General features: G+C 40.9%; 1 protein-coding gene across 1 annotated transcript in view; it reads right to left on the bottom strand.

The window, feature by feature from the left end:
* LOC124789763 overlaps nucleotides 1–25234 on the bottom strand; it is a 239477-nt gene that overhangs the window by 181571 nt on the left and 32672 nt on the right. The window contains exon 3 of the mRNA XM_047257218.1: nucleotides 6734–6828. Within this exon, the coding sequence (XP_047113174.1) occupies nucleotides 6734–6828 (95 nt within the window). The remainder of the gene's footprint in view (nucleotides 1–6733; nucleotides 6829–25234) is intronic.

Genomic DNA, 25234 nt, shown 5'->3' with positions numbered 1-25234 from the left:
CCCATAATTTGTATTATTTAGAATGTTGGATAGTGGGTTCAGAGCAAGGCAGAACGAGAAAGGACTTAATGAGTCTCCTTGGTATATTCGACGCTTAATCTGTATTGGCTGTGATGCGATATTATTTGAATTTGTTTGGATATTAAGTGTGGTTTTCCAGTTTTTCATTACTATGTTTAGTAGCTATCAATTTAGGATCTACTTTGTATATTTATAATATTTGTAGTAACCATGAGTGGAGAACACTATCAAAAGCTTTTTGGTAATCAATGTATGCGTAGTGTAGTGACCTTTGTTTAGTTTTAGCTTGATATGTCACCTCTGCATCTATTACCAGTTGTTCTTTACATCCTCGTGCTCCTTTGCAGCAGCCTTTTTGTTCTTCATTTATAATTTTGTTCTGTGTTGTATGTGTCATTAATTTCTGTGTAATGACTGAAGTTAATATTTTGTATATTGTTGGTAGGCATGTTATGGGGTGATATTTTGCTGGGTTTGCTGTGTCTGCTTGATCTTTAGGTTTCAGATAAGTTATTCTATGTGTAAGTGTATCAGGGAATGTGTATGGGTCTGCAATGTAACTGTTAAATAATTTAGTTAGATGCGAATGTGTTGAGGTGAACTTCTTTAGCCAGAAATTTGCTATTTTACCATTTCCAGGGGCTTTCCAATTGTGCATAGAATTAATTGCTCGGGTGACTTCATGTTGCAAAATTATCACTTCAGGCATTTGTGGTATCATCTTGCATGTGTGTGTTTCTGTTTGTATCCACCGTGCTTGTCTGTTATGTTGTGCCGGGTTTGACCATATGTTGATCCAGAAGTGTTCCATGTCTGTTATGCTTGGTGGATTGTCTATTTTAATGTGTGTGTTATCTATTGTCTGGTAAAATTTCTTCTGGTTTGTGTTTAATGTTTGGTTTTGTTTCCTTTTGTTTTCACTTTTTTTGTATCTTCTAAGTCATTTGGCCAATGCTTCTAAATTCTGCTTCTTTTCATCTAATTGCTCTATTGCTTCTTGTTGTGAGATTTTACCTAACCTTTTATGTTTTTTGTCTTATATTTCATTTCTTATAAATTGTGTTAGCTGTCCGATGTCTTTTCTCAGTTTTCCTATTCTGATCTGTAGCCTGTGTTGCCATGCTGGTTTTGTGGGTTTCTTCTGTGTGTTGGTTGGTTCTAATCTCTGCCTAGTGTGTATATTTAGTGTAGTGAGTGCTCCTACATAAACCAGTAGTTGTAACTCTTCCATAGTTGTGTTTTCATTTATTTTGTTGTGTATGATTGTGTTGATAGTTTTTATTGTTGTTTCGACTTGTGGGTTATTTGGTGGTCTATGCAAGAATGGTCTAATGTCTGTATTTGTGTCTTTGTATTCTATATATGTCAACTGAAATTTTTCTTCTATATCTAACATGTGTGTCACTTCATGTTCTATTTGTGCTTGTGCTGGTGGCTGTCTTAAGATTTCGTTTTCCTCTGGTTGTTTAATTGATGCGTTTTGTTCTTTGTTTGTTTTCTCTGGGATGTTTGAGTCCATTACTGTGTTTTCTTCTTCTTTTAATTGCACATTATTTTGTTCCAGTATTTGTTGTACTTGTTTGATGTTTTCTAATTCTGCTTGGGGTATCCTGTTATTTTTTGTTATTACACGGATCTGATCAGCTAGTCATTGTTCTGTTAAAAATTTTAATTCTTGGTATCTGGTAATAAATGTTGTATATACTTGTGATCTGTATCCAGTTGTGTTGGTTCCTAAGCTCGTTGCTTGGCAATAACAGAACATGAGATTTCGGTTAACTTCATCTGACCATCTCATCCTCTGTCTTTGTTTTCCTTCTAGAGTGGTTGCAGGAAGCATATCCTGCAAAACACCTCTATTTGGATTTAAATCATTTGCTGTGTGGCTTGCAGTGTCGTTACCACTGTGGACGGGCATAGGGTTCAAGCGTCATCCCCGACCATGACAGCCCTTGTCCGAGGCTTCATTAGTTCTGCTCTGAACCAACTAATCACACTAAAACGGGGGGTTAGCCCTATTAGTGGTTTGTTCTTTTCATCGCCTTTTACGACTGGCAGAACATACCAGAGGCCTATTCTTTCCCGGACCTCCATGGGTTTTTTCTTATTTTTATTTTTATTTTTATTTTTATTATTATTATTATTATTATTATTATTATTATTATTATTATTATTATTATTATTATTATTGAGCATTTCATTGGTTTATGTCATTTGAATGCAACTTGTCATAAGAAAGTGTAATAATATTAAACAAATATAAAATTATTTTATGTGTAATCATCTTTGTCAGACATTCCTTGAGTTGAGCAATATCTTTGGTGTTGTTGCATGACAGTTGCTGCTTGTTCTTTGCTTTTCAAAAAAATGGCTCTGAGCACTATGGGACTTAACTTCTGAGGTCATCAGTTCCCTAGAACTTAGAACTACTTAAACCTAACTAACTTAAGGACATCACACACATCCATGCCCGAGGCTTTGCTTTTCAATAATGTCAATATGTATTATACATGTTCTCTACAATTCTGTGAATAAATACCATGAATCTCTACCTGTAAACAATGCACCTATTATTCATGCTACTGAACTGCCTGGAATTCCCACATATGTCATTAATAATTATTTTTCACAAAGTACCCATCAAATTTTAAAACAAGTAAGAAATTTTATAAAAATGATATTTAAATATTATGAAAATATCATATTTACAACAGAAAAAGGAATGGGACATCCATGAATTTAATATAGATTGGTGACTCATTTATCATGTACTGTCTGCTGAATTTTTAAAAAGTAAATGTAAGACCCAAGTTAACTAAACACGATATGTATTGAGCATTAAAAGATTAAAAATATGATTGGCGCTAGAATGTTTTAACCTAAATCTGTTGTAAAATCTTACAAAAAGAATTCTGACCTCAGACACTGACAGCTCAAATAGTGTGACCATATCCATGCCTACCATTATCAATTCCAAAAATATGGCTCATGCAAAACCCAAATCTTGCTTTTCTCAATGATGTTCTAAACCTGTTAATGAAGGCAATCAGACTGGTGCAGTATTCAGACTTCTGAAAACTATTTGATGTAGTTCCATGTCCACGTCAAATATACAGATGTATAGGGTATCAAGAAAATGTGTGACTGGATTGAGAATTTATGGTAGGGAGGTTGCAACATGTAATCTTGAATAAAGAGTCATCAATAAATATAGAAACAATTTCAGATGTATCACAGTGAAATATGTTTGAGCCCTTGTTGTTCAAGCCACATATTAATGACCTGGCTGACAATATCAAAAGTACCATTTTCTCAGATGACACATTTATCTATAATTTATTTATTTGATTTCCATTTGTGTTTTCAGGATGTAGACAGTCCAAAATAGTGAAAATAAATTTGTGCCAGGCACTGCTGATTTTCTCTTAGATGGAAAGCAAGCTACAGAATTCTGCTTCTTGAAGGCTTTATCACCTTCTACACATATCTTCTGTGGTGCAAGGATCAGGCAGATTTCTGCAGACCAGGACATGTTGTGGGTCCTGCAGGTCACGATACTCATAATGCTTATCATCAGTTATGAAACTCCACTTCCTGAGGTTCGCCTTGCATAATGACACTCATGTCATCAACCAGTTTAGTGTCATCCCTGCCACATACAGCTGCTGAAAGTTCTCAGCAGGACCTCCTTTGATGTCGCCATACCTATGCTCTCTCTAAACCTTTTGGTTAATGAATTTCACTACAGCTGTATTTGGTGAGGCCCAGGTGCTAATGTAACTACTGATGCTGTGTGCATGAAGCTCCTGATTGACCTCATCCTAGGTTTTTGTCTTCTCAATTTCTGTAACTACTGTTCTGCAGATGTCAGGCAGTGCTATACCCATAATTTGATAAATTTTGCTGACAGGAGTTGGCCATATGCAACCATCAGTCACAGTGCATCTAATCACATTCAAATGCTGCATCCACCTGTTTGCCACGTGTGAATTTCACCCAACTGTTCCTGCATATTCTGCTGCAAAGAAGCATAGTGCCAGTGCCAGTTTGGCTGTGAGCTCCAGGTGATTCCAGTAAGATTATGGATGATTATGTTCCCAGTAGACACTTTCAGCTTTGTTTCTTGGCAATGATTTTTGAAAGTGACACTGTGATCCTGCATTACTCTGAGGTATTTTGGAGTATTGTAGTTGCATAGTTTTTTCCCTCTGCAGATAATATTTCACTTCTTTCTGGCTACCCAGCTTCTCAGAGGAAAAGTACATACCTGCAACTTTTCAGAATTTGGCTCTACATGCTTAAGATCATGATACTTGCTCAGATCTTCAAGGGCTATTGTCAACTTCATCTCCACTTCCTCAGAGGTTTTGCATAGAGCTGCAATTGCTATGTCATCTGCATAAATTAATTTTCTTGTTGACTGGTTGGTTGTTTGTGTAGATGTTGTACAGGACAGGTGACAGTACACTGCTGTGAGGGAGATCATTCCTCGTGATCCTCCATTGGCTCCTCTTATTGTACAGAGTGACCAAAAAAAAAAATCCTGTTTTGCAACAAACACTGGATAAAGTGTGTCAAATAGCTATAATGAATTACTGTCAGTAAAACTGTTCAAACATTCCATCAGGTTTCAAAAGTATTTTCAAGAAGTCTAAAGAATGGCAGCTTGTTTTAAATGATCAGCAATCTAAAACTGTGCTATTCACAAGAGGACAGGAAATTGGTATACTTTGACTAAAACGGCAGTGAGTCAACTGGAATTTTTCATCTTGAACCAACAAATGGGTGTAAAAATTTGTAGGGGATATGAAATGGACTGACAACTTATGCTCAGTGGTATGAAAGACAGATGGCAGACTTTAGTTCACTGATAAGATACTGTGAAAACGTATTCTAGAAGGGAGACTTGTTGTAGATCACTTGTTTGTCCCATCTTAGACTACTGCACAAATGTGGGGGATTCATATGAAATAAGACTAACAGGCAATATTCAAAATATGCAAAGAAAAGCAGCAGAATTGAACACAGGTTCATATGACTACAGGGACAGTCAAAATTTCTGAGAACATGAAATGGCAGACAAGGATCAATAAAAACTATCCTGTGAAGGTCTACTTACAAAGTTCCAAGAACTAGCTGTAAGTGATACTAATTACCTATGTATTGCTCCCATAATGAGCACAAAGACAAGATTAGACTAATTATAGCACATACAGAGACATCTAAGGCATCATTCTTCCCAAACTCTATATGCAAATGGAACAGAAAGAACGCATATTAAGTGGTACAATAGGAATTACCATCTGCATACCGGTATACTTCACAGTGTTTTGCAGAATATAGATGAAAATTTGTAATGTGAAAGCAGAATCTGGTATTCTTAATGGAAAAGTAAACAGTATATCAAAAAATGCAAACACTTTCCTTCCTGAAACTGAGTTACTACTACTTTTATCTGTTGAGAAGGCTGTGCTGAATTATAAGACTGTTTCACCAATATGATCTACAGAAATGACAGTAAGTAGCACCCTGACTGATTAGCATGATGTGCCCAGAGCATTTTCCAATCTTGTGCTTATTGAGTGCTAGCAGAGAGAATAAGAAGAGTGTAGGAGCCAGATAAGTTTTCTAAATACAAGCAAAACCCTCAGTTCACTTTTACATAAGTTGACATACTGTCACTTCTTAAAATTATGATCTCTCTTCACAATGTTCTCTAAAACCAAATTGCATCTTCAATTGTACTATTTTGTATAAACTTCTGAGTCATTAAAAATGTTTGGCATATAATGTTAACAGTTCTGTATACACCGTACTACATTTAATACTAAATGTTGTAGTAAAGTTCTGGTGGAATGTAAATACTTTTTGAATAAAGGAAACCACTCACCAAAAAGCAGAAGCAGTGAGTCAATAGGCACACACAAAAGGCAGGATACTTGCCTGCTTTTGAAGTAATCTTTACCAAGCTGGATTAAGAAAGATTGGTTAGTCCAGCTGGCATGTAGCAAGCTTTCTTTGTCTAGAATGTGCCTATCAATGACTCAGTACTTCTGCTTTTTGGCGAGTGATCTCTCTTAATCCGCAAGTTAACACTAAATTTCTATGCCAATTATCATCAGTTGTAGTATTTGTTTCCTTATTTAGTTCCTAAATAGAGAGATTAAAAATGATACTTTACTCATATTTTGAAATTCAGTAAATATTACTTATTGGTAATTATCAAATAGTATTTATTGCTTTTGCATTATTTGAGCAGGGACTTGTGGATTTTTTTTTAACCAACTTGCCCCTCTCCTTTTTCTACCCACCCTTCTTTCTACAATCCTGTTTCCACTCATTCAAATGTTTCTTTCTTGGTTTTTCATATTCTGTATGTACGTAGTCATCAATATCTTCCCTGTGATTATTTATCTGCTATTTTCTATTTCATCCCAGTTAATTTTTGTCTCATTTACATGCCTAACAATCATTTTCCTTGCCTTTAACTTGTGGGCTAATCTCAAACACTTGAGACTCTATAGGATTTCAAATGTGAACAATAAATGGTGTCTGATTTTTAACTTATTTGTCCCTAATCAAAAGTATTTTTCCTGAGCCAGTGGAATGAATAAATAAATACATACATATCTACCTGACTGTACAATGTGTAATGATTATTCCATAAATTAAGCAAATATTAAAACAAATTGATGGACTGGAATATTGTTACCTTACACTTGAATGATGTCTTGATCCAATTCCCCATTCACTTAGTTCATTCAAAATGTCATCACACTTGTCTCCGGGCTCCAAAGTAAATGTAGCCTTTAAAAAGATTTATTTTGTTATGACCACAGTAACAGACATAATTCACACTTACCAAAGAAAATTTTTTCACAGATGCTACATTTATATGCTAGTTCTTACTTACATTCAAATCAATGATATGGTTATAATAGAGGGAAACATTCCACGTAGGAAAAATATATCTAAAAACAAAGATGATGTGACTTACCAAATGAAAGTGCTGGCAGGTCGACAGACACACAAACAAACACAAACATACACACAAAATTCAAGCTTTCGCAACAAACTGTTGCCTCATCAGGAAAGAGGGAAGGAGAGGGAAAGACGAAAGGATGTGGGTTTTAAGGGAGAGGGTAAGGAGTCATTCCAATCCCGGGAGCGGAAAGACTTACCTTAGGGGGAAAAAAAGGACGGGTATACACTCGCACACACACACATATACAGACACAAGCAGACATATTTAAAGACAAAGAGTTTGGGCAGAGATGTCAGTCGAGGCAGAAGTGCAGAGGCAAAGATGTTGTTGAATGACAGGTGAGGTATGAGTGGCGGCAACTTGAAATTAGCGAGATTGAGGCCTGGTGGATAACGGGAAGAGAGGATATATTGAAGAGCAAGTTCCCATCTCCAGAGTTAAGATAGGTTGGTGTTAGTGGGAAGTATCCAGATAACCCGGACGGTGTAACACTGTGCCAAGATGTGCTGGTCGTGCACCAAGGCATGTTTAGCCACAGGGTGATCCTCATTACCAACTTCCTTATACACAAATATTCCGCACGTCCAGGGCCTCACTGTGATGGAGCACTTCCTTTCACGCCGATCACCTGCCACCCTACCTAAAACCTCTTTCCTCATTACCTTAGCCAGCTTCATCCTGACCCACAACTTCTTCACTTTTGAAGGCCAGACATACCAACAATTAAAGGGAACAGCCATGGGTACCAGGATGGCCCCCTCGTACGCCAACCTATTCATGGGTCGCTTAGAGGAAGCCTTCTTGGTTACCCAGGCCTGCCAACCCAAAGTTTGGTACAGATTTATTGATGACATCTTCATGATTTGGACTCACAGTGAAGAAGAACTCCAGAATTTCCTCTCCAACCTCAACTCCTTTGGTTCCATCAGATTCACCTGGTCCTACTCCAAATCCCATGCCACTTTCCTTGATGTTGACCTCCACCTGTCCAATGGCCAGCTTCACACGTCCGTCCACAAGCAACAGTACCTCCATTAAGACAGCTGCCATCCATTCCACATCAAACGGTCCCTTCCCTACAGCCTAGGTCTTCGTGGCAAACGAATCTGCTCCAGTCCGGAATCCCTGAAGCATTACACCAACAACCTGACAACAGCTTTCGCATCCCGCAAGTACCCTCCCGACCTGGTACAGAAGCAAATAACCAGAGCCACTTCCTCATCCTCTCAAACCAAGAACCTCCCACAGAAGAACCACAAAAGTGCCCCACTTGTGACAGGATACTTTCCGGGACAGGATCAGATTCTGAATGTGGCTCTCCAGCAGGGATACGACTTCCTCAAATCCTGCCCTGAAATGAGATCCTGCCCTGAAATGAGATCCATCCTTCATGAAATCCTCCCCACTCCACCAAGAGTGTCTTTCCGCCGTCCACCTAACCTTTGTAACCTCTTAGTTCATCCCTATGAAATCCCCAAACCACCTTCCCTACCCTCTGGCTCCTACCCTTGTAACCGCCCCGGTGTAAAACCTGTCCCATGCACCCTCCCACCACCACCTACTCCAGTCCTGTAACCCGGAAGGTGTACACGATCAAAGGCAGAGCCACGTGTGAAAGCACCCACGTGATCTACCAACTGACCTGCCTACACTGTGACGCATTCTATGTGGGAATGACCAGCAACTAACTGTCCATTCGCATGAATGGACACAGGCAGACAGTGTTTGTTGGTAATGAGGATCACCCTGTGGCTAAACATGCCTTGGTGCACGGCCAGCACATCTTGGCACAGTGTTACACCGTCCGGGTTATCTGGATTATTCCCACTAACACCAACCTATCCGAACTCCGGAGATGGGAACTTGCCCTTCAGTATATCCTCTCTTCTCGTTATCCGCCAGGCCTCAACCTCCGCTAATTTCAAGTTGCCGCCGCTCATACCTCACCTGTCATTCAACAACATCTTTGCCTCTGCACTTCTGCCTCGACTGACACCTCTGCCCAAACTCTGTCTTTAAATATGTCTGCTTGTGTCTGTATATGTTGGATGGATATGTGTGTGTGTGTGTGCGCGCGCGCGCGCGCGAGTGTATACCCGTCCTTTTTTCCCCCTCCCAGGATTGGAATGACTCCTTACCCTCTCCCTTAAAACCCACATCCTTACTTCTTTCCCTCTCCTTCCCTCTTTCCTGATGAGGCAACAGTTTGTTGCGAAAGCTTGAATTTTGTGTGTATGTTTGTGTTTGTTTGTGTGTCTGTCGACCTGCCAGCACTTTCATTTGGTAAGTCATATCATCTTTGTTTTTAGTTATATTCAAATCAGTTAGTCAACCAAATCCAAATGCAGAATTCCCCAGAAGATATATTATGACAAATTATTAATTACACCTTGACTGCTTGTGATGACTGTTGCCTTTGCATATCAACCACCAACTTTAAACTACTGTAAAATGCTACTGTAAAACCGAACTTCTTTTTTTGAATTCCAATACTAACCCAACTGATCAGAAATTCAAAGCAATGTCCTACCACAACGGAGTGTGGTCCCTTTTTTCTTTCAGTTGTGTAGGCAGATTGGTTTCAGCAGTTTGGAAAAAGCGTTTTGTTGATGCCTGAGGCAATGCTATTCAATACGCTCTCCAAATACTATGGGAACTACCATCTAAAACATAGTCTATGACAATGTCAGATGTATTCCCTCTACCCACTAAAAAGAAAAGTCAAGAGCAACTATATATATTAGGAAACAGGATTTAGCTGTAATGTAGAATGAAGGCTTTCACGACTGGATGACATATAACAAATAAACCTAAGCACCACGTTGTGGCAGAACACACATATAAAAAACAGTAATTATGCAAGCTTTTAGAGGCTGTGGCTCCTCCTTGCACAGGAAGTGTTGAAGAGGAAGAAAGAGGGCTGTAGGTAAAGGACTGAAGAGATCTAGGAACACAAGTAGATTTTGGGAAAGTCACCCAGAACTCTGGGTCAGGAGAGACTCAACAGATGGGATGAGAAGGAAAGACTGATTATTAGGGACTGCATTGGGTGAGGTTAGCAAGGGAGGCTGCGCAACAAGGGAGACAGCGCAACAAGGGAGACAGCGCAACAAGGGAGACAGCGCAACAAGGGAGACAGCGCAACAAGGGAGACAGCGCAACAAGGGAGACAGCGCAACAAGGGAGACAGCGCAACAAGGGAGACAGCGCAACAAGGGAGACAGCGCAACAAGGGAGACAGCGCAACAAGGGAGACAGCGCAACAAGGGAGACAGCGCAACAAGGGAGACAGCGCAACAAGGGAGACAGCGCAACAAGGGAGACAGCGCAACAAGGGAGACAGCGCAACAAGGGAGACAGCGCAACAAGGGAGACAGCGCAACAAGGGAGACAGCGCAACAAGGGAGACAGCGCAACAAGGGAGACAGCGCAACAAGGGAGACAGCGCAACAAGGGAGACAGCGCAACAAGGGAGACAGCGCAACAAGGGAGACAGCGCAACAAGGGAGACAGCGCAACAAGGGAGACAGCGCAACAAGGGAGACAGCGCAACAAGGGAGACAGCGCAACAAGGGAGACAGCGCAACAAGGGAGACAGCGCAACAAGGGAGACAGCGCAACAAGGGAGACAGCGCAACAAGGGAGACAGCGCAACAAGGGAGACAGCGCAACAAGGGAGACAGCGCAACAAGGGAGACAGCGCAACAAGGGAGACAGCGCAACAAGGGAGACAGCGCAACAAGGGAGACAGCGCAACAAGGGAGACAGCGCAACAAGGGAGACAGCGCAACAAGGGAGACAGCGCAACAAGGGAGACAGCGCAACAAGGGAGACAGCGCAACAAGGGAGACAGCGCAACAAGGGAGACAGCGCAACAAGGGAGACAGCGCAACAAGGGAGACAGCGCAACAAGGGAGACAGCGCAACAAGGGAGACAGCGCAACAAGGGAGACAGCGCAACAAGGGAGACAGCGCAACAAGGGAGACAGCGCAACAAGGGAGACAGCGCAACAAGGGAGACAGCGCAACAAGGGAGACAGCGCAACAAGGGAGACAGCGCAACAAGGGAGACAGCGCAACAAGGGAGACAGCGCAACAAGGGAGACAGCGCAACAAGGGAGACAGCGCAACAAGGGAGACAGCGCAACAAGGGAGACAGCGCAACAAGGGAGACAGCGCAACAAGGGAGACAGCGCAACAAGGGAGACAGCGCAACAAGGGAGACAGCGCAACAAGGGAGACAGCGCAACAAGGGAGACAGCGCAACAAGGGAGACAGCGCAACAAGGGAGACAGCGCAACAAGGGAGACAGCGCAACAAGGGAGACAGCGCAACAAGGGAGACAGCGCAACAAGGGAGACAGCGCAACAAGGGAGACAGCGCAACAAGGGAGACAGCGCAACAAGGGAGACAGCGCAACAAGGGAGACAGCGCAACAAGGGAGACAGCGCAACAAGGGAGACAGCGCAACAAGGGAGACAGCGCAACAAGGGAGACAGCGCAACAAGGGAGACAGCGCAACAAGGGAGACAGCGCAACAAGGGAGACAGCGCAACAAGGGAGACAGCGCAACAAGGGAGACAGCGCAACAAGGGAGACAGCGCAACAAGGGAGACAGCGCAACAAGGGAGACAGCGCAACAAGGGAGACAGCGCAACAAGGGAGACAGCGCAACAAGGGAGACAGCGCAACAAGGGAGACAGCGCAACAAGGGAGACAGCGCAACAAGGGAGACAGCGCAACAAGGGAGACAGCGCAACAAGGGAGACAGCGCAACAAGGGAGACAGCGCAACAAGGGAGACAGCGCAACAAGGGAGACAGCGCAACAAGGGAGACAGCGCAACAAGGGAGACAGCGCAACAAGGGAGACAGCGCAACAAGGGAGACAGCGCAACAAGGGAGACAGCGCAACAAGGGAGACAGCGCAACAAGGGAGACAGCGCAACAAGGGAGACAGCGCAACAAGGGAGACAGCGCAACAAGGGAGACAGCGCAACAAGGGAGACAGCGCAACAAGGGAGACAGCGCAACAAGGGAGACAGCGCAACAAGGGAGACAGCGCAACAAGGGAGACAGCGCAACAAGGGAGACAGCGCAACAAGGGAGACAGCGCAACAAGGGAGACAGCGCAACAAGGGAGACAGCGCAACAAGGGAGACAGCGCAACAAGGGAGACAGCGCAACAAGGGAGACAGCGCAACAAGGGAGACAGCGCAACAAGGGAGACAGCGCAACAAGGGAGACAGCGCAACAAGGGAGACAGCGCAACAAGGGAGACAGCGCAACAAGGGAGACAGCGCAACAAGGGAGACAGCGCAACAAGGGAGACAGCGCAACAAGGGAGACAGCGCAACAAGGGAGACAGCGCAACAAGGGAGACAGCGCAACAAGGGAGACAGCGCAACAAGGGAGACAGCGCAACAAGGGAGACAGCGCAACAAGGGAGACAGCGCAACAAGGGAGACAGCGCAACAAGGGAGACAGCGCAACAAGGGAGACAGCGCAACAAGGGAGACAGCGCAACAAGGGAGACAGCGCAACAAGGGAGACAGCGCAACAAGGGAGACAGCGCAACAAGGGAGACAGCGCAACAAGGGAGACAGCGCAACAAGGGAGACAGCGCAACAAGGGAGACAGCGCAACAAGGGAGACAGCGCAACAAGGGAGACAGCGCAACAAGGGAGACAGCGCAACAAGGGAGACAGCGCAACAAGGGAGACAGCGCAACAAGGGAGACAGCGCAACAAGGGAGACAGCGCAACAAGGGAGACAGCGCAACAAGGGAGACAGCGCAACAAGGGAGACAGCGCAACAAGGGAGACAGCGCAACAAGGGAGACAGCGCAACAAGGGAGACAGCGCAACAAGGGAGACAGCGCAACAAGGGAGACAGCGCAACAAGGGAGACAGCGCAACAAGGGAGACAGCGCAACAAGGGAGACAGCGCAACAAGGGAGACAGCGCAACAAGGGAGACAGCGCAACAAGGGAGACAGCGCAACAAGGGAGACAGCGCAACAAGGGAGACAGCGCAACAAGGGAGACAGCGCAACAAGGGAGACAGCGCAACAAGGGAGACAGCGCAACAAGGGAGACAGCGCAACAAGGGAGACAGCGCAACAAGGGAGACAGCGCAACAAGGGAGACAGCGCAACAAGGGAGACAGCGCAACAAGGGAGACAGCGCAACAAGGGAGACAGCGCAACAAGGGAGACAGCGCAACAAGGGAGACAGCGCAACAAGGGAGACAGCGCAACAAGGGAGACAGCGCAACAAGGGAGACAGCGACATATATGGAAAACTTACCAAGGTTAGTACAAAGTCTACAAAGAAGCCATGGATTACTTAAGGAATAGGGGTATCTCGTAAAACAAAAAGAAAACTGTATCTGTCAATCTGAAACAGTTCCGATGTTGATGCTATAGCACATTACAAGAAATACTGCAAAATATTAAAGACTGTAATATGGACATCAAAGCAAATATATTACAAGGAAAAGATTCTCATATCAGATAACAAAATAAAGACAATATGGGATATAGTGAAGGAGGAGACCGGTACAACCAGACATGAAGAGGAACAAATAGCATTAAGAGTAAATGATACATTGGTGACAGATGTGTATAGTGTTGCAGAACTTTTTAACAAACATTTTATAACTGTTACTGAAAAGATGGGGTTGTCAGGTTCGGTAGATGCTGCTATGGAATACCTCAGACCACACATTTAAAGTAATTTCCATAATATGAATTTGACCCTCACTACCCCAGCAGAAATAATGTCCATCATAAAATCTTTAAAATCAAAAACATCTAGTGGGTATGATGAAATATCAACAAAGTTAATTAAAGAATGTAATTCAGAGCTAAGTAACATATTAAGCTATCTGTGTAACCAGTCGTTTATCAGTGGAATGTTTCCTGAATGGTTGAAATATGCTGAAGTTAAGCCACTGTTTAAGAAGGGAAATAAAGAAATAGCATCAAATTTCTGTCCAATTTCACTGTTGCCAGGATTCCCAAAAATTTTAGAACAAGTAATGTACAATTGGCTTTGTAACCATCTTATCTCAAATAACATACTGTCAAAGTCACAGTTTGGATTTCTAAAGGGTTCTGATATTGAGAAGGCTATCTACACTTACAGTGAAAATATGCTTAATTAATTAGACAAAAAACTGCAGGCAACTGGTATATTTTGTGATCTGTCAAAGGCATTTGACTGTGTAAATCACAATAACCTTTTAAGTAAATTAGAGTATTATAGTGTAACAGGAAATGCTGCAAAATGGTTCAAATTTTACATCTCTGGCAGGGTACAAAGGGTGTTATTAGGAAAGAGAAATGTATCAAGCTATCAGGCATCATCCAACTGGGAACTAATTACATGTGGGGTCCCACAAGGTTCCTTTTTCTTGTGTATATCAATGACCTTTCATCAGTAACATTACCAGATGCCAAGTGCATTTTCTTTGCCAATGATACAAACATTGAAATAAGTAGAAAATCAAGTGTAGTCTTAGAAAGACCAGCTAATAAAATATTTGTGGACATTAATCGCTGGTTCCTAGGCAATTCTTTGTCACTAAACTTTGGAAAAAAACACACTACATGCAGTTCAGAACTTGTGAGGGGTGTCCCACAAGTATATGCCTAACATACAATGACAAGCAGATAGAAGAGGTGGACAGTGTTAAATTCTTGGGATTACAGCTTGATGATAAATTCAACTGGGAGGAGCACACCACAGAACTGCTGAAGCATCTTAACAAATCTCTATTTGCAATGCGAATTGTGTCAGACATAGGGGATATAAAAATGAAAAAGCTGGCATACTATGCTTACTTTCATTCCATAATGTCATTTGGGATTATTTTTTGGGGTAATTCATCATGCCAAGCTAAACTTTTCCAGGCACAAAAACATGCAGTAAGAGTTATATGTGGTGTGAACTCAAAAACATCCTGCAGAAGCCTGTTTAGGGAACTAGAGATTCTAGCTACTGCTTCCCAGTATATTTATTCCTTAATGAAATTTGTCCTTAAAAATATATCACTTTTTCAAACCAACAGCTCAATTCAGGAAATCAATACTAGAAATAAGAATAATCTTCACAAGGATTTAAAGTCACTTAGTCTTGTACAAAAAGATGTGCATTATTCAGGAACACACATTTTCAATAACCTGCCAGCAGCCATAAAACGCTTAACAACCAATGAAATTCAGTTTAAGAGAAGCCTAAAGGATTTGTTGGTGGCCAACTCCTACTCCATTGATGAATTTCTCAGTAAAACCAACTGATTTGTGTGTGTCCACACAAACAAACAAACAAAACATAACTTCTTCACAATTTCAGGGCAGTAATGTGTTCATTGTAAATGTGCTTTTCAGGGCAGTAATGTGTTCATTGTAAATGTGTGTGTGTGTAACAGTGTAACATGGAAGACAGAGGTTACTGCTAATACATTCATCCATGAGTTAATAAGAGTGAAAAGCTCTGTGCACTGTACATCACGGGAGGGGGGGATGGCAAAAAATAGAAAAGTAAGAAAATGAAAGATGTAGGAAACTAAAATGGAGTGAAGAAAGAAGTAGTTACTCTGATATGGAAGAAAGTAAGGAAAATTACGCCCTGATGGGTGGCAAGAACCAAGGACATGTTGTAGTGCTAGTTCCCACCAGCAGAGTACTGAGAAACTGGAATCTTGAGGGAAGAATTCAGATGGTGTGTGTGGTGAAACAGACACTGAGGTCATGTCTATTGTGTGTTGCCAAAATACACTCTCCATCTAAACCCATTCGTCATAACTGATAATTTGGTGGTAGTCACACTGGCGTAAAAGGCCAAACAGTGTTTAAATAACAGCTGGTATATGATGTGTCATTTCACAGTTGGCTCTCCCTTTGATAGTATATGTCTTGCCTGTACAGGGCTGGTCTGGGTGGTGGTAGGAGGGTGCATAGGGCAAGTCTTGCAGCAAGAACAGTCACAGGGGTAGGAGGCATAGCATAAGAAGATGGGGTCTGATAAGCATATTGCAGAGATTTGGGGGTTGGTGAGTGGGTGTTGGGGGGGGGGGGGTGTTTTTTGAAGGGATAAGCAGTACCAGGCTGGGTTGTGATGGCCTGGAAAATATGCTTTTGAGCAAGGCTGGTGGGGTAATTATGTCTACTGAAGGTGAGGTGAGGTGAGAATGAAGGTGTATTGCCATAATGAGGCTGCATCAGAACAAATACATTTGCCTCGAATGCCAAGGCTGTATGGGAGGGAATATTTGACATAAAAGGATGGCAACTGTCGAAATGTAGGTACTATTTTTTGTTAGTAGGTTTAATGTGGACAGAAGTGTGCAGCTGCCCTACCATGAGGATGTGATCAACATCAAGGAAAGTGGCAGCACAGGATTTGAAATTGGACCATGTGAAATTTAACTGTGGGAATCTATTCAGAGATTTAAGGAGTTTTAACAGGTCAGCTTCACCGTAAGTCCATATGGCAAAGATGTCATCAGTGTATCTCAACCAAACCAGAGAATGAAGACTTATGGATCCTAGGAAAGCCCCCTCCAAGTGACCCATGAAAAGGTTAACACAGGAAGGAGCCATCCTTGTTCCCACGGCCATACACCTGATCTGTTTGTATCTCCGCCTCTCAGAGATGAAGTACAACAACTACTTCATCTTTGATGGGCAAACGTACAAACAAATTAGGGGTATAGCAATGGGAATCAGGATGGCTCCTTCCTATGCAAATCTTTTCACTTGGAGGGGACCTTCCTGGGATCCATATGTCATGAGACTTTACAGGTTAATAAATAGGTTCTTATGATTGGCAGTGTGACAGTATCATATCTGAATGTTAGTTCAATCAACACCTGTCCAGTAGATTGACTGGTAAGCAATGTGAAATGTAGAAAATCTTAATATACTGTGTGTCATTAATATAGCAACATTACACCCAGATGATACAAAACGTAATAATTGCCACTTGCTAAGCACAAAACAGTTATCCAAACAAACAATGCCCTTTGATATGAATGGGAAATATCACAATATGGAACATTTTATGTAAACCAAAAACTTGTGCATAGCAAAAACAGTCAGTTCACATCATGGTTACAATTATTTAGTAATTCTAGTAACTGGTTTCAGTCAAAAGTGACCACTTTCAGACCACAACTCCTTTACAATGCATGGAACCAGTTTGTGAAGCTGCTGTAGGTACCAAAATGTCCCAGTCGACTGGTACTTTATATGCCATAAAACTGTCCAGATTGTTTATTAAGATTTCTTTATTTAATACAACACCTTTTTCAGGTCTATGATACACTGTCCTGAAATTAACTTCAGATAAGGTCAAAATTGAGAAAGAGCTTCAAATGATTATGTACATATGTCATGTAAATGGATACAGGAATAGTGACATCCAAATGCATGATAAAATTAAACACAGGAAAAGTACTATACCTGGGAGGCATCAGAATAATAAAAGATATGCAGAATTATTATTCTGATGCCTCCCAGGTATAGTACTTTTCCTGTGTTTAATTTTATCATGCATTTGGATAATAAAAGATATGCAGAATTACCCCCCCATGAACCATGGACCTTGCCGTTGGTGGGGAGGCTTGCGTGCCTCAGCGATACAGATAGCCGTACCGTAGGTGCAACCACAACGGAGGGGTATCTGTTGAGAGGCCAGACAAACGTGTGGTTCCTGAAGAGGGGCAGCAGCCTTTTCAGTAGTTGCAAGGGCAACAGTCTGGATGATTGACTGATCTGGCCTTGTAACAATAACCAAAACGGCCTTGCTGTGCTGGTACTGCGAACAACTGAAAGCAAGGGGAAACTACAGCTGTAATTTTTCCCGAGGGCATGCAGCTTTACTGTATGATTACATGATGATGGCGTCCTCTTGGGTAAAATATTCCGGAGGTAAAATAGTCCCCCATTCGGATCTCCGGGCGGGGACTACTCAAGAGGATGTCGTTATCAGGAGAAAGAAAACTGGCGTTCTACGGATCGGAGCGTGGAATGTCAGATCCCTTAATCGGGCAGGTAGGCAAGAAAATTTAAAAAGGGAAATGGATAGGTTGAAGTTAGACATAGTGGGAATTAGTGAAGTTCGGTGGCAGGAGGAACAAGACTTCTGGTCAGGTGACTACAGGGTTATAAACACAAAATCAAATAGGGGTAATGCAGGAGTAGGTTTAATAATGAATAGGAAAATAGGAATGCGGGTAAGCTACTACAAACAGCATAGTGAACGCATTATTGTGGCCAAGATAGATACGAAGCCCACGCCTACTACAGTAGTACAAGTTTATATGCCAACTAGCTCTGCAGATGATGAAGAAATTGAAGAAATGTATGATGAAATAAAAGAAAGTATTCAGATTGTGAAGGGTGACGAAAATTTAATAGTCATGGGTGACTGGAATTCGAGTGTAGGAAAAGGGAGAGAAGGAAACATAGTAGGTGAATATGGATTGGGGGACAGAAATGAAAGAGGAAGCCGCCTGGTCGAATTTTGCACAGAGCACAACATAATCATAACTAACACTTGGTTTAAGAATCATGAAAGAAGGTTGTATACATGGAAGAACCCTGGAGATACTAAAAGGTATCAGATAGATTATATAATGGTAAGACAGAGATTTAGGAACCAGATTTTAAATTGTAAGACATTTCCAGGGGCAGATGTGGACTCTGACCACAATCTATTGGTTATGACCTGTAGATTAAAACTGAAGAAACTGCAAAAAGGTGGGAATTTAAGGAGATGGGACCTGGATAAACTAAAAGAACCAGAGGTTGTACAGAGATTCAGGGAGAGCATAAGGGAGCAATTGACAGGAATGGGGGAAATAAATACAGTAGAAGAAGAATGGGTAGCTTTGAGGGATGAAGTAGTGAAGGCAGCAGAGGATCAAGTAGGTAAAAAGACGAGGGCTAGTAGAAATCCTTGGGTAACAGAAGAAATATTGAATTTAATTGATGAAAGGAGAAAATATAAAAAATGCAGTAAGTGAAACAGGCAAAAAGGAATACAAACGTCTCAAAAATGAGATCGATAGGAAGTGCAAAATGGCTAAGCAGGGATGGCTAGAGGACAAATGTAAGGATGTAGAGGCCTATCTCACTAGGGGTAAGATAGATACCGCCTACAGGAAAATTAAAGAGACCTTTGGAGAAAAGAGAACGACTTGCATGAATATCAAGAGCTCAGATGGAAACCCAGTTCTAAGCAAAGAAGGGAAAGCAGAAAGGTGGAAGGAGTATATAGAGGGTCTATACAAGGGCGATGTACTTGAGGACAATATTATGGAAATGGAAGAGAATGTAGATGTAGATGAAATGGGAGATATGATACTGCGTGAAGAGTTTGACAGAGCACTGAAAGACCTGAGTCGAAACAAGGCCCCCGGAGTAGACAATATTCCATTGGAACTACTGACGGCCATGGGAGAGCCAGTCCTGACAAAACTCTGCCATCTGGTGAGCAAGATGTATGCAACAGGCGAAATACCCTCAGACTTCAAGAAGAATATAATAATTCCAATCCCAAAGAAAGCAGGTGTTGACAGATGTGAAAATTACCGAACTATCAGCTTAATAAGTCACAGCTGCAAAATACTAACACGAATTCTTTACAGACGAATGGAAAAACTAGTAGAAGCCAACCTCGGGGAAGATCAGTTTGGATTCCGTAGAAACACTGGAACACGTGAGGCAATACTGACCTTACAACTTATCTTAGAAGAAAGATTAAGGAAAGGCAAACCTACATTTCTAGCATTTGTAGACTTAGAGAAAGCTTTTGACAATGTTGACTGGAATACTCTCTTTCAAATTCTAAAGGTGGCAGGGGTAAAATACAGGGAGCGAAAGGCTATTTACAATTTGTACAGAAACCAGATGGCAGTTATAAGAGTCGAGGGACATGAAAGGGAAGCAGTGGTTGGGAAGGGAGTAAGACAGGGTTGTAGCCTCTCCCCGATGTTGTTCAATCTGTATATTGAGCAAGCAGTAAAGGAAACAAAAGAAAAATTCGGAGTAGGTATTAAAATTCATGGAGAAGAAATAAAAACTTTGAGGTTCGCCGATGACATTGTAATTCTGTCAGAGACAGCAAAGGACTTGGAAGAGCAGTTGAATGGAATGGACAGTGTCTTGAAAGGAGGATATAAGATGAACATCAACAAAAGCAAAACGAGAATTATGGAATGTAGTCGATTTAAGTCAGGTGATGCTGAGGGAATTAGATTAGGAAATGAGGCACTTAAAGTAGTAAAGGAGTTTTGCTATTTGGGGAGCAAAATAACTGATGATGGTCGAAGTAGAGAGGATATAAAATGTAGGCTGGCAATGGCAAGGAAAGCGTTTCTGAAGAAGAGAAATTTGTTAACATCCAGTATTGATTTAAGTGTCAGGAAGTCATTTCTGAAAGTATTCGTATGGAGTGTATGGAAGTGAAACATGGACGTTAAATAGTTTGGACAAGAAGAGAATAGAAGCTTTCGAAATGTGGTGCTACAGAAGAATGCTGAAGATTAGATGGGTAGATCACATAACTAATGAGGAAGTATTGAATAGGACTGGGGAGAAGAGAAGTTTGTGGCACAACTTGACCAGAAGAAGGGATCGGTTGGTAGGACATGTTCTGAGGCATCAAGGGATCACCAATTTAGTATTGGAGGGCAGCGTGGAGGGTAAAAATCGTAGAGGGAGACCAAGAGATGAATACACTACGCAGATTCAGAAGGATGTAGGTTGCAGTAGGTACTGGGAGATGAAAAAGCTTGCACAGGATAGAGTAGCATGGAGAGCTGCATCAAACCAGTCTCAGGACTGAAGACCATAACAACAACAACATGCAGAATTAATATTTAGTGGTTCTGATTCAGAAAGGGTTGCTCACAGCTTCGAGAAAGCGAATGTCGTTATGGGCTTTCCAATCAGAAGGGTGCCTGGGGAATAGGTTATACCACAAATCTGGAAACAAATGTGACAAGAACAGTGATTTGGGAGTGTATAAAATAATGACTGTGGTGAGTTTTCTACAAAACAAACTGGAAGTAAGTTCATGACAAGATTTAGGCACTAGTCCTATGGTGGAAATGGTAGCACACTGACAATAGTTTTAAAAACTCAGAAGCATAAGTTGGACCAAACAGTTGAATGCATGGAAGTATTTAAAACACTTTTGAATGAACAGAGTGACTTCAGCCCTAACTGATCTTTTGACTTTTCTCAAGAATTAATAGTGTGATGTGTGCTAACAGTAGCGTGCTCTTCTGTTGATGACTGGGCCATATATCATCTCTTGTCTGCTGGGTCAATAGAGTTCCCACTGGTGCATGCCAAATGACCTAGGTCATAGAGAAAGTTGCTGCTGCTTCTACAAGAGGGAGCTGCCTTCCAAAGTATTTTAGTTTAATAACTAGACTGTTTTGTTCTTTACATTTTATACGTTTACAGATATCAATGTACTCTTTGACAATGTTTTTAGTTCACACGCTACGGCTTTTTATTTATCAGCCATTTGTAATTACAAAAGCAAGTATTACTTTTATGATCACTTCATCAGGTCTATGTATGAAATATAAATATAAACAACAACAATATAGTCCATGGTTCTGGTATATAGATGTTATTGTGTAGCAGTTACTCAGTACCTGTTGTTAGTTTAGAGGATTCTACACGGGCTAATTGCCTCCATCTGAGAAGCTAACTTGACAGATACGGAGTTCTACTTATTTAAATAGTGTTTTTTGTAATTGGACTGTGAATGTTTGTGTTTTAAAGATTGTCTTTTTATTAGCATGAAGACAAAAAAATATGTTGTTGTTGTTGTTGTATTCAGTCCAGAGACTGGTTTGATGCAGCTCTCCATGCTCCTCCATCCTGTGCAAGGTTCTTCATTTCCAAGTACCTACTGCAACCTACATCCTTCTGAATCTGTTTAGTGTATTCATCTCTTGGACTCCCTCTACAATTTTTACCCTCCATGCCGCCCTCCAATACTAAATTGGTGATCCCTTGATGCCTCAGAATATGCCCTACCAACCGATCCCTTCTTCTAGTCAAGTTGTGCCACAAATTTCTCTTCTCTCCAATTCTATTCAATACCTCCTCATTAGTTATGTGATCTACTCATCTAATTTTCAGCATTCTTCTGTAGCACCACATTTCAAAAACTTCTTGTCCAAACTATTTATCATCCATGTTTCACTTCCATACATGGCTACACTCCATACAAATACCTTTCCTGACACTTAAATCTATACTCGATGTTAACAAATTTCTCTTCTTCAGAAACGCTTTCCTTGCCATTGCCAGTCTACATTTCATATCCTCTCTACTTCGACCATCATCAGTTATTTTGCTCCCCAAATAGCAAAACTCCTTTACTACTTTAAGTGTCTCATCTCCTAATGTAATTCCCTCAGTGTCACCCAACTTAATTCGACTACATTCCATTATCCTCATTTTGCTTTTGTTGATGTTCATTTTATATCCTCCTTTCAAGACCATGTCCATTCCGTTCAGCTGCTCTTCCAGGTCCTTTGCTGTCTCTGACAGAATTGCAATGTCATCGGCGAACCTCAAAGTTTTTATTTCTTCTCCATGGATTTTAATTCCAACTCCGAATTTTTCTTTTGTTTCCTTTACTGCTTGCTCAATATACAGATTGAATAACATCAGGGATAGGCTACAACCCTGTCTCACTCCCTTCCCAACCACTGTTTCCCTTTCATGTCCCTCAACTCTTGTAACTGCCATCTGGTTCCTGTACAAATTCTAAATAGCCTTTCGCTCCCTGTATTTTACCCCTGTCACCTTCAGAATTTAAAAGAGAATATAATGAAATAAAATTTGAAGACACATCCCCAATGCTGGTGTCACCTGTTGACTAAAACTTGTATCTTTGTAATACATGTAAACCCAGTTGTTAGTTGATCCCCAATTAGGCAAAGTATTTATTTTTGACTCAGTATCTACTTTCTAAGCTTTTAAGTATCTACAAAAATAATTTTAACCTTTTAATTTATTATCTTTTGTTAGCTGCTTTGCTGTATAAAAAATGCCTGTTTTAATGTGCCTCTCATCTTAAATGTAGATATCTGATAATGGCAGCAGCTGAAACATTGTAATAAAGAAATTTTAATAAGCAACCTAGAAGTTTTTACTCACGGAATATTGACAAGGATCATGGATTCTCACAGGAAATTCATTTCCTATAGTAATGGTACTTTTTAGTACATACAGGAGCTTCCTCAGCCAGTTCCATCATCATCAAGGAGCTATTGTGCTAAAAATGCTTACTACTGACAAACCAGTTATCAGAGCTAATTAATACTAATTGTTGTGATCTGGATTAACTGTTTTTGTTATCATGTTAACTACTATCACTGTCACTTCATTACAACAATAGAAAATGCAGACTAATTACTGGCAAGTTTAAACTGCAACTCATTTTTGAAACAATTTTGAAAACTATCAACAAGTGCTGTCATATCAAGTTTTGCACATCATAGTGTTAATAGGAGATACTCCATATGCACAAGATATTTCTACTCATCATTGTCATCAGTCCACTCAGAAGGTTTTCCTACAATCTAATTGAAGAAATGATATGAAAATTGAGGTAATTTTGTACATATAGAAGTTATTTTCAAAAAATTTGCTCATTTTGTACTGAACAAAAAAAACTCCAAAGATGATCTCTCTCTCTCTCTCTCTCTCTCTCTCTCTCTCTCTCTCTCTCTCTCATATATATATATATATATATATATATATATCTAAAAATCCCAATGATCACATTTGTGATATAGGATTTGTCAGGGTACATTTTAACAACTATATAATATCTTTACAAAATTTGTATCTGTGCTGAATTCATACTAATCTATCTTATGTTTAATACAATATACAACTAATAAGTGTTTTTATAACATAATAAATTATGCACTGATGTAATTTCATTTGTCACATTAACTTAAACATATATTTTATACAGTTGCGCAGGGATATTCACTTATGCTGTAATAGCATTTGTCAAGCATGTGGTTCTTTAGAACAGTTTTAAATTTATCCTCATTTTCCAGCTCTTTGATATGTTTTGGTAGTGCATTAAAAAGTTTGATGCCTTGATTACATACATGTTTCTGGCTTCGGGTCCTTGTTACAGCTTGTATGTGGAGATCTTTACATTGCCGTGTATCGTAATTATGGAAGTCTGTATTGGTTTTCATTTTGTCCTGGTTTCTTTTGATCACCAACAGACATTTCAGAATGTATAATGATGGAATTGTTAAAATTTTCAATGGTTTAAAAAGGGGCCTACAATGTGTTTGAGGTGGGCTGTGGGTCATTATCCGAATAGCACGTTTTTGCAATTTGAAAATCTCATTTAGACGACAATTTGTTTTTCCCCAGAATACTATCCCATAGGATGCAATGGACTGAAAATATCCAAAATATACCAATCTGGTACAGTCATTACTACAACTCTTGAAATTATTGTAAGCACAAAACATGCTGAATTTAGTTTTAGTGCAAAGTTCACCACATGGTCCTTCCAATTAATCTTCTCATCAATGTGCATACCCAGGAATTTTGCACACTGTACTCTCAAGTTGTTTGCCCTCCATGGTGGGATTTAGGTCGTCCTGTTCACTTATTTTTCCATATTGCACAAAATTAGTTTTTTTTGCATTCCGTGTTAGCTTGTTAGCACTAAACCATTTTTGTATATCTTGTAGGACATTGTCCACAGTACTGTGCAATGACTGCTTCATATCACTAACTATTAAACTAGTATCATCAGCAAATAACATGATTCTAGCTTTTCTCTCTGACACCTGAATATCATTAATGTAAATGAGGAACAGCAAGGGGCCTAATACACTTCCTTGAGGTACTCCTACTGTGACTTCCCTTGGATCTGATCTTAGTTTAATTTTTTGATTAATATTTGGTGCTGTAATTTAAACCACCTGCATCCTCTTTTTCCAGATAAGACTCAAACCACTTTTTTACCGGTCCTCTGATACCTATAGCTTCAAGCTTTTTCAAAAGTATGCTGTGGTCAACAGTGTCAAAGGCTTTTGACAAATCTAGATTTATCCCAACTACACTATTTCCCTCTTCCAATTTAGTGATTATTTCTTTTGTGTATTCTAGTACAGCTGTTTCTGTACTTCTCCCAGCTTGAAATCCATGCT

This window comes from Schistocerca piceifrons, chromosome 3 (genome assembly GCF_021461385.2).
Source record: "Schistocerca piceifrons isolate TAMUIC-IGC-003096 chromosome 3, iqSchPice1.1, whole genome shotgun sequence".
NCBI classification, from domain to species: domain Eukaryota; kingdom Metazoa; phylum Arthropoda; class Insecta; order Orthoptera; family Acrididae; genus Schistocerca; species Schistocerca piceifrons.
This window is presented reverse-complemented; position numbering and strand designations above follow the sequence as displayed.